This window comes from Aedes albopictus, chromosome 2, assembly GCF_035046485.1.
Source record: "Aedes albopictus strain Foshan chromosome 2, AalbF5, whole genome shotgun sequence".
In the NCBI taxonomy this organism is placed as follows: domain Eukaryota; kingdom Metazoa; phylum Arthropoda; class Insecta; order Diptera; family Culicidae; genus Aedes; species Aedes albopictus.
The window spans coordinates 468,698,074-468,715,838 of NC_085137.1; the positions used below are offsets into that span (position 1 = coordinate 468,698,074).

Consider the following 17,765-nt stretch of genomic DNA (forward strand, 5'->3'; position numbering starts at 1 on the left):
ATATGTCTACGTAGTTTATGGGCAACTAAAAGGACCCGCATAAACGATCACCATAAGATTTGCTTAACCACCCATTCGGGATACAGATCGACCGGTTCGAACAGTATGCGGTATTGTTGAACCGTCTACATTACGGTCCGTGTATTGTGTTAGTTTATCAGGGGAGTTTCAATTCCTATTTGCACCTTGCAATAAAACTTATTGCATTGTACAAGAATTGTTTTGCGACTGTGGACCTAATATCACGTGATTTTTGGTCTGTTTCGGCCTGGGCAGTCTTGGAAACAGCAAAAACGGATTTGCCTTTTTATCCGACGGTTTCGGTTTTTATTAAACCTTTTTCAAGGATTATAGGCTCGTTTTTTTGTACTGTTCATGGTTTAATAAAAACCGAAACCGTCGGATAAAAAGGCAAATCCGTTTTTGCTGTTTCCAAGACTGCCCAGGCCGAAACAGACCATAAATCACGTGAACTTATTGCATTGTATCGTTGCGTAATCATCCCATCAACTATCTAGGTTGAAATAAATATTTAAGTTCTTCATCAAACGCGAGATCTAACGATAGCGGTTGTCATCGGTTTAAAATAAATCACCTACAAAAACTCTTCCTGGTAGATCAGGTACCAACCGTGTTGGTAATGCCATGTTCTTCACGCAGCTGAACCAGCTGAACTCGATCTATCTAGAATGATCCATTTCAAATCAACTTGATTTCAATTCCGATTTCATTACCCATTATCTATAAGGTGAAGCAAATTGATTGAAACATTGATTGAAAACATAATTGCCGCAAATGGAAATTAAAAAAATACAATCTTATACACTTTTGAAAATCCCTTCAGCAAACATCCTTTGCCACTCGGTGCCAATTGGATATTCAAACATCGCAACCGCTTCCTGCTTCAACTCGGTGGAATATCCGGGCGCAGTTGGAGCAACGTAGCATGCGTTTTCGTTGATAATCGCTGGATGAAGGAATTGTTCATGTTGTTGATCGACAAATTCTACCATCCGATCTTGCTTGGTACATGAAACCGACGTGTAGTCCCACATCTGCAGGTGCTGGACCATCTCGCACAGACCAACACCACCTGCGTGAGGACAAACTTTCACTGCAAAAAATAAAACAATTGTTTATTAATTCACACGAAACGATGCCTGCACAAATCTTACCGCCAAACTTTTTGGCCATCAGATAAACCGACAAAATTTCGTTTACGCCACCAATTCGGGCGGAATCAATCTGGCAAAACTCCAATGCGTTTTCTTGCAAAAACTGCTTGAACAGAACTCGATTACAGCACATTTCTCCGGTAGCCACCCCGATGTTGTACTTTCTGTATGGAGAAATGAACAAGAAAAGGAGATTAGATATTTATCTACGCCAGTAGCAAGGGCCATCCAAGTAACCAATCAGTCCCAGCCTTAATGCATGCATAAAAACTAAGTAAATCCAGCACTCTTTATGTATAATCGAAGTGCAAAAAAGGCTTTCATAAAGCCAATCTGAAGTTACCTACAATGCGAATTTACTAGGGTCCCTTTTTATTTTATCGACTCAAAAAACATTGTAATGCTGATTTATATATATTCATGCATACATAACGGTTGCGCGGTTACTTTGTATTGTAATGCGGAAACTAAAATGATAAAATGTTATCAATATAAAACATCTGTACCTCAATGCTTCTGCTATTTTCTTGTGACCTAAGACATCGTCCGGAGATGTTGGCTCCTCAATCCACAGCAGTTGAAATTCTTTCAATTTTTCCATCCATTCGATAGCGGTGTTCACATCCCATATTTGGTTTGCATCTACCATCTGAAATTCGCGGGAAACATGCAGAACATAGTCCATCTGCCGCCTTTATGCTAACCACTCACCAATCTGTTGCTCCAACCAATTTGTTTAATGTCGTTCTCCAAATCCTGTCCAACTTTAATTTTAAACGCCGTGAATCCTGCCCGGAGGTACTTCTTGCATAACGAGCGGATCAACTCATCGCTGTAGCCAAGCCAACCTGCGTTATAAATTTGAAGGTGAATTAGGACAGTAATGATTATTCCCATATCCTTCGATAAATAATTTATTTTATCTCAGATACCGCATACCAACATACCAACTTGAGTTGTATAAGCGGGATAACCGCCTTCAACGATGTCTTGAATTCTGTCATTACATATGGTTTTGTTTTCACGCAGCAATGCAATCGCTTCCTTCGGTGTTATGGCATCAGTAATGTATCGAAAATCAATTGTGGAAACTAATTCCTAAAAAGTAAAAAAACATATTGCGCACCCATTTAGACCAGACTTGGGACCGAATTTATTATTATCACAGTCGAATTTCCCACACGTCTTCTTCTTCATCATCATCATCATCATCATCATCATCATCATCATCATCATCATCATCATCATCATCATCATCATCATCATCATCATCATCATCATCATCATCATCATCATCATCATCATCATCATCATCATCATCATCATCATCATCATCATCATCATCATCATCATCATCATCATCATCATCATCATCATCATCATCATCATCATCATCATCATCATCATCATCATCATCATCATCATCATCATCATCATCATCATCATCATCATCATCATCATCATCATCATCATCATCATCATCATCATCATCATCATCATCATCATCATCATCATCATCATCATCATCATCATCATCATCATCATCATCATCATCATCATCATCATCATCATCATCATCATCATCATCATCATCATCATCATCATCATCATCATCATCATCATCATCATCATCATCATCATCATCATCATCATCATCATCATCATCATCATCATCATCATCATCATCATCATCATCATCATCATCATCATCATCATCATCATCATCATCATCATCATCATCATCATCATCATCATCATCATCATCATCATCATCATCATCATCATCATCATCATCATCATCATCATCATCATCATCATCATCATCATCATCATCATCATCATCATCATCATCATCATCATCATCATCATCATCATCATCATCATCATCATCATCATCATCATCATCATCATCATCATCATCATCATCATCATCATCATCATCATCATCATCATCATCATCATCATCATCATCATCATCATCATCATCATCATCATCATCATCATCATCATCATCATCATCATCATCATCATCATCATCATCATCATCATCATCATCATCATCATCATCATCATCATCATCATCATCATCATCATCATCATCATCATCATCATCATCATCATCATCATCATCATCATCATCATCATCATCATCATCATCATCATCATCATCATCATCATCATCATCATCATCATCATCATCATCATCATCATCATCATCATCATCATCATCATCATCATCATCATCATCATCATCATCATCATCATCATCATCATCATCATCATCATCATCATCATCATCATCATCATCATCATCATCATCATCATCATCATCATCATCATCATCATCATCATCATCATCATCATCATCATCATCATCATCATCATCATCATCATCATCATCATCATCATCATCATCATCATCATCATCATCATCATCATCATCATCATCATCATCATCATCATCATCATCATCATCATCATCATCATCATCATCATCATCATCATCATCATCATCATCATCATCATCATCATCATCATCATCATCATCATCATCATCATCATCATCATCATCATCATCATCATCATCATCATCATCATCATCATCATCATCATCATCATCATCATCATCATCATCATCATCATCATCATCATCATCATCATCATCATCATCATCATCATCATCATCATCATCATCATCATCATCATCATCATCATCATCATCATCATCATCATCATCATCATCATCATCATCATCATCATCATCATCATCATCATCATCATCATCATCATCATCATCATCATCATCATCATCATCATCATCATCATCATCATCATCATCATCATCATCATCATCATCATCATCATCATCATCATCATCATCATCATCATCATCATCATCATCATCATCATCATCATCATCATCATCATCATCATCATCATCATCATCATCATCATCATCATCATCATCATCATCATCATCATCATCATCATCATCATCATCATCATCATCATCATCATCATCATCATCATCATCATCATCATCATCATCATCATCATCATCATCATCATCATCATCATCATCATCATCATCATCATCATCATCATCATCATCATCATCATCATCATCATCATCATCATCATCATCATCATCATCATCATCATCATCATCATCATCATCATCATCATCATCATCATCATCATCATCATCATCATCATCATCATCATCATCATCATCATCATCATCATCATCATCATCATCATCATCATCATCATCATCATCATCATCATCATCATCATCATCATCATCATCATCATCATCATCATCATCATCATCATCATCATCATCATCATCATCATCATCATCATCATCATCATCATCATCATCATCATCATCATCATCATCATCATCATCATCATCATCATCATCATCATCATCATCATCATCATCATCATCATCATCATCATCATCATCATCATCATCATCATCATCATCATCATCATCATCATCATCATCATCATCATCATCATCATCATCATCATCATCATCATCATCATCATCATCATCATCATCATCATCATCATCATCATCATCATCATCATCATCATCATCATCATCATCATCATCATCATCATCATCATCATCATCATCATCATCATCATCATCATCATCATCATCATCATCATCATCATCATCATCATCATCATCATCATCATCATCATCATCATCATCATCATCATCATCATCATCATCATCATCATCATCATCATCATCATCATCATCATCATCATCATCATCATCATCATCATCATCATCATCATCATCATCATCATCATCATCATCATCATCATCATCATCATCATCATCATCATCATCATCATCATCATCATCATCATCATCATCATCATCATCATCATCATCATCATCATCATCATCATCATCATCATCATCATCATCATCATCATCATCATCATCATCATCATCATCATCATCATCATCATCATCATCATCATCATCATCATCATCATCATCATCATCATCATCATCATCATCATCATCATCATCATCATCATCATCATCATCATCATCATCATCATCATCATCATCATCATCATCATCATCATCATCATCATCATCATCATCATCATCATCATCATCATCATCATCATCATCATCATCATCATCATCATCATCATCATCATCATCATCATCATCATCATCATCATCATCATCATCATCATCATCATCATCATCATCATCATCATCATCATCATCATCATCATCATCATCATCGAAAACGACATTACCGTCTACACCCGTTGGTTTGAACCAAGCTTGCTATTTGATGAAAACATTCGCGAAATGATGCGATTTGCTTTCGACAACGAATACGTTTTCACCCATCCTCGCTTTATTCAATCAACCTCCCATACGAGTAGCACACGAACGGACTCAACACTAATCAGCATAGTTGCCTTTTCGCCGTTGAGCCGTTGCGTTCTAGCCAAGCATCTCTTTTCATCGCTTTCGATGCTTTTCGACAGCTTATCGCGAAGCATCGTTGGCTCAAATATAATATATTAAGAATATGACCCACTCTAACGCTGAACTGGCGAACGCATTTTACCGATAGCAGCGACACACTATGACTCGCGGTCGAACTAATTTGCTACCGCAAACCAGCAGGTCACTATGATTGAAAATGAAAACGATAAACAAAGAAAATTTTACGCGAGCTCAAAACGTCATTTTTTGGTGCTACGTTCAAGTGTGTGGGATTTTGTGGGATTATGTGCTGGTTATGGAGGAGAGTAACGATGGCTTTCGCTAACAAATTGCGATAGGAGTTGCAACAATTCTTTCTATGAGCTCGGACATGGTCCAAGTCGTGTCACGGTTTCGGTTGGGACATTAGCGTAAAGGCCCCATACGCAATCCAAAATTTACAGTAGTTTTTCTCACCGCAACTTCCTGAGAGATATTCCAATATTTAGTAGTGCGTGAGACAGATCTAACCGCGTTTTTCCCTGATTTGCTGTTGTGATTGCTCACACCAAGCTGTGACGCAAAAGTCCCGTAGGTATATAGCAGATACCCACGATTGTCAACATCTCAATCGAGATCTGTAACGGCCCTACTCCATACTCCTAGTTTAATTGGCGTGCTTAGAATATCCTTAAAAATTCCCATCCAACAATGGCCCGGTCTTCCTCGTCTGATTTGCGGTTCCACCTAATGCGTATCTCGTCGTCATGATTTTTCTGATGGTCATTATACTCCAGAATCTGCCCGGACCTCATCCCGTGGTCAATACACAATAAAAAAAAAGTCAAAGCACACGAAACGAAAAAAAAAACAAATTTAGATTCTTTTTCATGAATAGTTAGAACTTTGAGATTGGACCTAAATACGGCAACCTATGACGCCTACGACTTTCTTTTGATTGACATTTGCGACGCAGAAATAATCAAAGCTACTTCGATTATTTTTGTTCAAATGATTCGACTTCCTGCCGCCAGTTGACTCTATCGTCGACCGAATCCGTTCGCCGATAGATAGTATGGGAAATGCAAGAGTGGGTTATCTTGTACTTAAAAATCTTTGGTTGGCTGGAAGCTTTATTAGTATGGTATCGGTACATGCGAATGTTGCTTCTGTGTGCGTGTCGAGCGTTCGTGCCGTAGCTTCGCAACCAACCTATTCGGTATGGTTCGGCTGTTCGGGCGAGCGTGTGACGGCACAGTCAGATGTGTGCAAAATCGTTTGTGATTTACATCATGTTCGTTTTGCCACCTCTTTGCTGCTGGTCATCGCTGATCAGTGCACAGTTCAATCGCACGCGATAAATATACAGTTGATGAGTTGTGATGAGCACTAGTGAGGTGATTTGCATTGATTGGTTTGAACGACACCTCATGCAAACCAACGAGGTTCGTTTTTTAATACTTATGACACATGTGATAAAAGAATCACTGTACAATTGCGCTTGAAATGAGTGCCACACTGAAAATTCTCTCAGTTCAAGTCAGTCTTGTTAAAATTTTCTTGACATTGCGTACCGTTGTACAGGAATCACACTCGTATCACATGTCTGTCCGGGGTATAAGGTGTCTTACTGGATCACTAAGTTTTCAAGCGAATCATTGACTTTTTGCTTTTCAATGATTGTTTGCCTCGCATTTTTGAAGTGATAAAAAACTGGCAATTCTGCAGCAACGCAGCAGAAAAAGTATCATCGCAATCACTGCGAGTGAGCATATAGGATGATACTTTTTCAAACGAATATTCGCTTTTGTGGCAGAGAACTATCACTTTGAAATTTTGAGACCCATATCCAACATGGCTGCCGATGCTGATGATGCCGTAAAAAGCCTTAATTTGAACTTCTACACTGAAAGGCGGCTTGCAGTCGAGCTTGCAGTAATGATAAGCATAAAAATGTTTTTAAATATACCATGGCAAAACATCATCATCGACCCACCAACGCTTCTTGTGTGCATTTTGTTTCTTCTCACATCAACCGGTTCGATAGCCGAGTGGTAGCGTGCAAGCCTGGCGATGTCAAGGTTCTTGGTTCGAATCCGGTTGCCAACAGAAACTTTTTTTAATTGAAAATCGACCCGAATAAAACGGTACCATAAAGTTGTGATAAAGCGTATCATTTTATGATCATACGTGGTAACATAAAATGTATGATACAATATCATAAACGCGAATCATATCAATGATCCGAGTTATCATATTCGGAGTTTTAATGATAGACCGAATGGGTTGTTAAGTATGGTTACCATTAAAAAATGGCTTTTTTTTTCACGAACAAAAATTTTGCCAAATTATTCATGTTATAATCACTTTATCATTGATCTAACGTTTCACTGAATAATAAAAACAAATTTGAAATGTTTCAGAATTCTGCTTTATCGATTTAAAAAAAACACACCCCTGCAGATTCTACTGTTGTCAAAGTTCGTGGCATCCTGTTGTGTTGTTTTTGTGTTGGAAGTTTTTTTTAACGTTGAGGGCTGCGATTCGGATCGCGATTCGAACTGGTGACTAAAGTGCTGGAATATCCTTTTTCCTTCGCCGCGTTGCTTGTACGCCATATCTACACGATGCTCGCGGGTTATTCAAAGCCCATGATGTAAAAGTAGATGAAACTGGAACATCTGATATGCAGGGTAAGTTAGTTCAGTTGTTAGCTCGTAGGTCGACCGCCAAACAGGAAATGGCATCTGTTGAGTAACCACTGATTGTGCCACCGATGCAGTTCTCCAAGAAATCCACTCCCACGGCACGGTGCATAGTGTTTTCCATTCTGCCCATATCGGCGGGCGGAGACATTACTTCCCGTGATGAAAAAGCTTGGTGAAAAATGTTGGTGCAATATCGAGTGCAATATAGGAAGTTTGATAATTCTAAAAGTGACCACTGAAGTAACTTTATGAAGGTTTCTCATATGTAGGGAACCAGAGCAAAGGCTTCCCGACTCCCGCTAAGTGCATTCCTGAGGATTTTTCACTCTAGTAGTGTGAAAAAGTTTCCAGTAGGTGAAAAGAAGATCATATAAAATTATATGTTTATCATTGGATGTATCATTATCATTTGTGCAATGGTACCGGAAAATTTTTGAAATGTTTCAATTTTACAACCCATATGATTTAATCATAGAGCTATAAATATCGGTATCATTATCATTTAGTGAATGGAATGCGTATAATATGCATGATAACTTGAATTGTAAAAATCTATGCGGGGAGTCCATGGTAAAATTGAAAACATAATTCTGTTGAATTGAAACGAAACTCAGTCTGCACAAATTTAGTGGCGTTGTGTATTTAAATTGACCCTCAGAATCAGTGCTGAAAAATTCATTTCGTCATATCTAAATTCAATCACCTACAGCTCATTTCAGAAGCTGAACCTGAGAATATGGTATACGAAAAACTTGTGCGGCTAGACCAGTTCTGCAAGAAAGTCACGGAAAAACCACTACTTTTCGAATATTTAAGGCAAATGTCACGGACTACCTTCTAAAAATCCCAATGATATTCACGGTGAATATCATTGGGATTTTTCAAAGGTAGTCCGTGACATTTACATCAAATATTTGAAAATTAGCGTTTTTTCCGTGACTTTCTTGCAGAACTGGTCTAGCCGCACAAGTTTTTCATACCGTATTACCCCGCTAATACGACACCGTCTGTTGTCGAATAACCGGGGTAAACTTTTAATTCGACAAATTGGTCACCCTACACCACCATGCTTATTGAAATTTGGCAACTCTATTTTTGTTTTTGTTTTGATTTCCGGATTTGTTATGAAACATAATTTCAACAGATATTGAGGTAGTGCGACTGAAAAGCTCGTTCTTTCTACGATTGTTGCCATCATCAGCTTATTCCGGTTGGTCTCCAGATAGTTTGGGTGTCGAATAGCACCAAATCAGAACTTCCGGAATTAGCGGCTGCAAGAGGAGCTGCTGCGGGTGTGAGTATAAGCGCTATATCAGACTGTTTTGTATTTACAGTGTACATCGCTGTGACATTTGAACACTTTTTAATTCGACAAATGTCGAATAAGCGGGGTACGAATTAAAAAGTGTCGTATTAAAACGTGTCGAACCAGCGGGGTAAGACGGTATACCATATTCTCAGGTTCAGCTTCTAAAATTAGCTGTAGGTGGTTGAATTTAGATATGACGTAATGAAATTTTCAGCACTGTTCAGAATAGTAATTTTCACCGCAAGCCGCTGTTCAGTGTAGTGGACATCGAAAAATACACTAATGGTAATTGGATTTTTAAATTTTGAAAAATGTATTGATTTTTAGTTTTTATACGAAACAGCATATTTTTCTGAGCCACTATGATTTTTTTCAGATTTTTAGAACTTAATCGTGATACCTAAAATCAATTTCAAAGATATTTTTTTAAATCACTTTTTGACAGCTGGGCAACTGCTTGACAGCTTCGCCCAGTACAAAATGCGACGAGGGGTGATTCGACAAATCGCTCCCATACAAACTTCAAATTGATTTTTAAATAGGTTCCCGAGCTCCAAAATTCATGAAAATTTGGATTTCGGCTCAGTTTGGCATGTAGATTCTGAATATGAGATTATCTCAACACCGCTAAAGAAGCCAATTGTTTTTGCTGTTTTGTTTTGATTCTGCGTTCCATTTCACTCCGTTCCATGAGCAGAATGACGTTTAGACGGTACTTTTGAGTAAAATCAATCCAAAAAATATGTAGTTTTAGTTCTCTGTATACACAGAACTACAAATCAACCCAAATTTAAGTTCTTTTGACGCAATCCCGCACCTCCGTGGAATTACTCAAATTTGCGTCAAACAGCGATAGTGGTCACTAGGTAAATCTCATTTGATCGCTGCAAAAATTTTCACCCAGTGGTAAGTTATTTTCACCCAGCGGAGGCCTTATTTGACGCAAATTTGGGTTTAGTCAAGATAACCCAAATTTGGCTTCTTCCACGGAGCCGCACGGATATGTCGGTGCTTCTCTCTTCGTTTTTGACAACATTCGTGTGGGGTGAGGGAGAAAACAACCCAATGCTGAGTAAAAACTATAAGCTGTGTGGTACTTGTCCAGTTGACGTCTCGACTAATAATGATATTTCCAAGAGCTCGGCCTACTTATTGATGTGCTAAACTACCACATCTCCTTTTCTTTAACAACAGCATTATGAGTTTGGCGTTAATTAGAAACATGAAGCCTCAACTTTTGATGTATTTGCGTTTTTAACAGTTTTTTTTTTGGAAATATCCTTCCAAGATAGCAACGCAGTCACTAATAGAATCACACGGATATCCGATAGATATGACTTGGAGAAACGCTGGTGATAGTTTAGAACGTTGAAAAATTCAAACTTACATGGGAGAAACTTTGATTTCGAAACCGACCATCGTCCGTTAGCCGCAATCTTTAAGCCGATGTCACTTCCTCTCAATTTCATTGACAGATGGGTACGTAAACTACAACGCTACAACCGTTCGAATTTAGGATTGAATATATGCCAGAAAAGCAATACGTAGCAGATCTATCTCGTCTCGAGATTCACCTTACTCAACGGAAAACTCCGTTCCTGAAGCAAACTTTGCAATCTTGTCGCCTAACTCAATGGACGAAGCCGTTCCTGAGGCAGTTCGCCTCTAGGGCTGAACTTGGTAATGATGTCGCATAACTCAACGGATTCAATCCGTTCCTAAGGCAGTCCCTTGCAAAGGAACTTGGTAATGTTGTCGCCTAACTCAATGGATTTAAACCATTCCTGAGGCAGTCCACCTTTGAGGTGAACTTCATTGTTTTTTTCGCCTAACACAACGGATTTAATCCGTTCCTGAGGCAGTCCCTTGTAAAGGAACTTGTTTTTTTTTTCGATTCAGGGAACCGAAGTTCGTTGCCTAGGCAACACCTTGTTTTGCTTGATTTTTTTCTCGCAGGATGTCCCATATTTTCGGCAGAGCAGAAAATTCCCTTCTTGATGGTCAGCTTCACTTGCAGCAATTGCACCTCCTTCCACGGACAACGGATCTTGAGTTTTTTCATTGTCTGGATCTCCAAAACCGCTGAGACGTCTTGCCAATCGCTCCGATAATCGTTTTGAAGGCACAAAAGCAAACGGGGTTCGTTCGTCGCCAATGTGGTACTTGTCCAGTTGACGTCTCGACTAATAATGATATTTCCAAGAGCTCGGCCTACTTATTGATGTGCTAAACTACCACAAGCTGTTTAGCCAAATTTTAGTTTTTAGAACTTATTTTTTGGGTTTAAATATTTTTCAGTGTATGATCCAGGGAGCAAGCGAGTTGCACTGAGCTGCTCAAAAATTATTCAAACAGAAAAAGCTTTATTAGCCTCTGCATGTTGTGAGATTTTGACTTTTACTGCAAGCACTGTGTTCAAAATTTCTGTGAGAATGAGCAGGACAGCTCTAAAACAGGACTCGCAGTTAAAGTCAAAGAACAAAAGAATTTTGCCAGCATACACAGGCTAATACCATAGACTAATTTCAGGACCTCGATGTACCAAAGAAAACCATTAAATTTTCTGTGTCCACTCCGGTACCCAATAAATATTCATTACCGTGTATTTTCCGTGTAAATTACCTTTCGTGTAAATTATATATAGCGTGTTACACCGATCTGACAGCTCTGACAGTAAGGGACTAAACATAAATTACGTAAGTGGGTTCCGAGGATTGTTCATAATCTGCGAACTAGACTGCGGAAAAAATCGCGACAAATCGCGACTATGACGCCGCTGCTACACTCAAATTAATCGACTGATAGATTCTATGTGCGCCAACCGCATAGATTGCGGGCGAGAGAGAGAATCACCAGTTTAAGTGCAAGTAATAAAATGTATAAGTAAGACAATGAACACCATTATTACCTAAATAGATTCCAAGTGTCGTATCATACCACTTAAACTTGCGCTCATAAAATTCAAAAGCAAACATTAACGGAAGAAAACATAATGGCGAGCAAGGAGACGACTGTTTTGCACTAAAATGTGCTGTCGAAAATTGATGTTGCCGGTTGGTATATTGGAAAGTTTCAAAGGTAAGTACATAGATCGTTATTTTTAATGTTAAATGCTCATACACAGCTAATCATATTTCAGAATTGGAATCGACGGCTTCAGCATCATCACAGAACTGAACTGAGTAATGTAGATAAAGCATCCGGATGAAAATACGAACGTGACGGGTTGTGCGATCGAATTAGAAACTATCAACTATTCCCATATGGTCATCATTACAAGCTAGCGGTGGAGATGGACAAGCCAATGAGAGGTTCCTCCAAGTGCTGAAGGAACTAGCAAAGACGGCGATGCGACGGGATCACTCTATCCTCTTCTTTTACAATAGATTTAGTACCTATTCTTGTATCTAGTGCTTTGTTGAACAAATAAAATCAGATTGGACGTAGATTTTTTTCCAATTTTGCACTTGTTTATATTTTGTAGCCAATTCGTTGGGCAATCCCCCCAAAAATGGGTTTATTATTCGGTCCAATGTAAACTAAGCGCTGTACGATTGAAATCCATATGCGGCGCACATAAATTCTATCATGATTGAATGGGCAAAGATTTGATAGCGTTGCACATACTTTTCAAGTGTAAAAGCAACTGGTCACAATCTAAGGCCGTTCGCAATGCTGTTTTATTTTGTATGGCGAGTTTTAAAAATTTTAAAACTCGCCATACAAAATAAAACAGCATTGCGAACGGGTGCAGAATTTTTAAATTTAATATGTTATTTATTCTGAGTGTGTAACGAGATTGAATAACTGGCAACATTGTCACATCTGGTGAAGTCTCCCTTCTGGAGCTTTAGTTAGTTCGTGCTAGGCAGTAAGCCAAGAAGGTTGTACAAATAAATTACTTCGTGTAACCGCTAAATTCCGTGTTTTATTCGTACGGTTGTACCACTTCTTACATGGTGTCAGAAGTGGCGGGCGCGGAATCGCGGAATAGTGTCGTGAAAATCATCGTGAGTTGTTAGAAAAGCCTAGTTTTGTTCATTCGCAATCTTTGCGAAAAAGTGCAAACTTGAGCGGACAGGTTCGAGAACGATCAAGTTGCCGGTGTATGTATTAGTGCCGTGCTGTGGAGTGCACGAAAAGCTTTGCACAGATAATTGACAGTAAACTGCACGAAAAGCGCCGATCTCGATGTTGACAGTTTGGGAGGCGTAAACAAACGGAGCCGGAGTAAAAATTCGCTACAGGCATGGATCAACGATTGCCGCAACCATTGGACTGCTCAAACTTGGCCAGGGAGTGGCCTAAATGGAAACAGCAGTTCTACATCTATATGATCGCCAGTAACAAAAACGCGGATGTGGAGCGCAATAAAATTGCAACTTTCTTGTGGCTCATTGGCGAGCGCGGAGTGGAAATATACAACACACTGTTTCCAAACTCTGGCGATGTTGACAGTATGTTTGGAGTGGCGACCGCTAGTAACGTTGCTGCTGGGGCTGGAGCTGCTGCTGTGGGTGCTGCTGGAGGTGCGTCTGCTGCTGGTATTTCAACAGGAAATGTGAGTGCGGCTGGAAGTGGTGGGCAAAATGTACAACGTACGCTGGCGAATGTTATCACAGCGTTCGACGCCTACTGCCTTCCGCGGAAGAATGTTGCCATGGAGGCATTCAAGTTCAATATGATAGTCCAGAAAGAAAAGCAGACGTTTGCGGATTTTGAAACAGCACTCCGAACTCAACTTGCGTACTGTGAATTCGAATGCTCTGCATGTCATGCGTCGTATGCTGATCGAATGCTACGTGATCGGATCATTATTGGCGTTCAGGACAAGAAGCTTCAACTGAAGTTACTGGACGGGAAGGACGAACCTTTGCGAAATGTGGTGGAGACATGCAAGATATATGAAGCGGCGGCTGAGAACAAGCAAATTCTGGATAACAAGGGACACAGTGAACTGCACGTCGTTGTGGAAGAACAAGTAAAGGAAGAAAAGGAAGCGGTGACAGTCATCAAGAGTGCGGCATGTTACAACTGCGGTCAGAGTTACAACGAAAGACATCGCCTTGTCTGCCCGGCGAGGAACGTGAACTGCGACGCCTGTGGACGACGCGGTCATTTCAAACGATGCTGTAGAATGACGAAAACAGAACGAGGAGGAAACCGAGACGTCCGTAGACTGGTCGACAAGCGTAAGCCGAGCAAAGAGCTTGTGCATACTCTCAACTGGCGTGAATCAGGTAAAAGTAGATTAAGTGAGATTAGCTCAACTGAATCTAAGGTAACATCACACTGTACGTCTAATTTGCTTTATAGAATGAGTTCGAATTGTGACATCGCTAGAGTATCACGCGTCAGGTGGACAAAGCGGTATTTGGTTGAAGACTACCCAGTGGATTTTAAGCTGGACACAGGAGCTGATGTGAATTGTATTCCGATGAAGTGCGTGAAACGGTTGAATGTCCCCTTCGTGAATGATGCCTCTGTGCCTAATGTCGTTGATTATAGTTCGAATAAAGTAAATATCCTTGGTCGTATTTCTCTACCTTGTGTTGATCCTGATAAGAACGTTTCTCACACTGCAAGCTTTTTGGTGGTTGATGATTCTTTTGAACCCATACTGGGTCTTGAGACATGCGTGGCTTTTGGTTTGATCGAGCGTCTGAACGCAGTTAGGTCTTTTGCACAGCTCCCCGAAAGTAAAACAGAGTTTGTGCAGCAAAATGAAACAGTTTTTGAAGGTCTTGGTAAATTTCCAGGAACATGCTCCATTAGCGTGGTTCAAAAAATCGTTTTTGCTCCACACCGCTTATTCGATTCCTAACCAGATTATATGCCTTCTCACAAAATTTGAGCTCATTTGGTTGAAAATTGAGACTGCACAAGCCCGTCAAAGTTTGTATGGGAATTACTATGGGAAAACGATGTTTTTCATTCAATCAACCGTAGCATTTCCCCAAGTGCCCTAGTGGGCTAGTCGACCCTTGGTAATTCTAGGCTACTCTATCAGCTACAACATTGCCGAAGACCGCATTCAAATCGGACGCCTCATTAATTAGTTACCGATTTTTATCCAGAATCGAAATCTTTATTGATGATGGTTAAACTATTCGGTGGGCATCACTGCATTCTGCAGTGGAACATAGTAGCCACGATTTCAGTGTGCTATCTTTGGCGCTATATGCAGCAATGTTGCCTGCTGGGAAGCTGGAGGATCATAGCTTAAGTTTGCCCAGTTGGATACAAATCGATAACTAATTAATGAGGCGTCCGATTTGAATGCGGTCTTCGGCAAAGTTGTAGCTGATAGAGTAGCCTAGTATTACCAAGGGTCGACTAACCCAATAGGGCACTTGTGGAAATGCTACGGTTGATTGAACGAAAAACATCGTTTTCCCATAGTAATTCCCATACAAACTTTGACGGGCTTGTGCAGTCTCAATTTTCAACCAAATGAGCTCAAATTTTGTGAGAAGGCATATAATCTGGTTAGGAATCGAATAAGCGGTGTGGAGCAAAAACGATTTTTTGAACCACGCTAATGCTCCATTGTCCTAAAAGAAAACTCGGTACCAACACTGCACTACAAGAAACGAATCCCCATGAGTCTTCACGAGCGTTTGAAGGTTGAACTAACGTCTATGGTTGAACAAGAAGTCATTTGTCCAGTGGATTATCCGACAGATTGGGTTAACAATATGCAAATCGTTGAAAAGCCAAACGGTTCTCTTCGGATCTGTCTTGATCCAAAACCGCTAAACGCTTGCATTAAAAGGGAACACTTTTTGATTCCGAAAATCGAAGATATACTCAGCCGCTTGAATGGAAAGCAGGTTTTCACGGTATTGGATCTACGTAATGGTTTTTGGCAGATGGAACTAGATTCTCAAAGCTCAGATTTGACTACATTCATGACTCCGTTCGGTCGTTTTCGTTGGAGGCGGGTTCCATTTGGCATCAGCAGCGCGCCTGAGATGTTCCAAAAACGAATGGTTCAGTTGTTTGGGGATATTGAGGGTGTCGAAGTATACTTTGATGATATGTTAATTGCGGGAAAGGATTTCAAGGAACACGATGAAATCTTGTCGAAAGTTCTTCAGCGAGCTCGGGATAACAACATTAGGTTCAATCCATCAAAAATTCAGTATCGTACAAATCAAGTTAAATTTATGGGCCACATTACATCCAACGGTACAGTTTCGCCAGATTCGGCGTACATACAAGCAATTATCGACATGCCTAAGCCTTGTTGTAAATCAGATGTTCTCCGTATCCTCGGGCTTTTGAAATACCTAAGCAAGTTTATCCCGAATTTCTCACAGCGCACTGCGCACCTGCGTAACCTAACCAGAAATGATGTTGAGTGGAATTGGACTAATGATCACGATCATGAGCTAAATGATCTTCTCGTTTCCATAACAAAATCACCTGTCTTGACACTATTTGATGCCAATAAGGAAGTCGTTGTACAAACCGATAGCTCAAAGGATGGTCTGGGTAGCGTCATTATGCAAGATGGGAAACCAATCGCATTCGCGTCTCGAACGTTGTCTAAAAGTGAACAGAAATGGGCTCAAATCGAGAAAGAGTTGTTAGCCATAGTCTTTGCTTGTGAGAAGTTTCATCACTATTTACATGGCCGTCGATTTGTAGTACAATCAGATCATAAGCCATTGGAGGCTCTAGTGAAAAGGGATATAGATGACGTAACCCCTCGACTTCAGCGTATGTTTTTGCATCTGCTGAAATATCCGGGCATGGAAGTAGTTTACACTCCGGGGAAAAACTTGCTTGTTGCTGACTGTCTATCCAGGGCGCCTCTTCCCGATGATGCTGATTTTTGCGAAGAATTAAGCGGCATGATTCACACGGTCTCTCAACAGGTATGTTTCTCGGCTGATAATTACCATTATTATGTCGAGAAATTTGACAGTGACGAAAGGTACCGTCGTATTGCATATTATGTAGAAAATGGGTGGCCTGCCTATCATCAACTAGACGACTTGGGCCAGCTTTTCTATAAGCATCGGGACTTGCTACACTATGAAAATGGGTTACTATTCAAGGAACATCGGTTGGTCATCCCTACT

The 17,765-nt window shown here is 39.7% G+C and overlaps 1 protein-coding gene across 1 annotated transcript in view; it reads right to left on the reverse strand.

Annotated features, from left to right (window-relative positions):
- Positions 1-709: 709 nt before the first annotated feature.
- The window catches only part of LOC109418108 (mitochondrial enolase superfamily member 1), a 44,751-nt gene continuing 27,695 nt past the window's right edge, over positions 710-17,765 (reverse strand). Inside the window, exons 5-9 of the mRNA XM_029870889.2 lie at positions 2,123-2,273; positions 1,887-2,023; positions 1,682-1,824; positions 1,176-1,339; positions 710-1,114 (exon numbers count right to left, since the gene is read on the reverse strand). Of these exons, the coding sequence (XP_029726749.2) occupies positions 819-1,114; positions 1,176-1,339; positions 1,682-1,824; positions 1,887-2,023; positions 2,123-2,273 (891 nt within the window). The 3' untranslated portion in view covers positions 710-818. The remainder of the gene's footprint in view (positions 1,115-1,175; positions 1,340-1,681; positions 1,825-1,886; positions 2,024-2,122; positions 2,274-17,765) is intronic.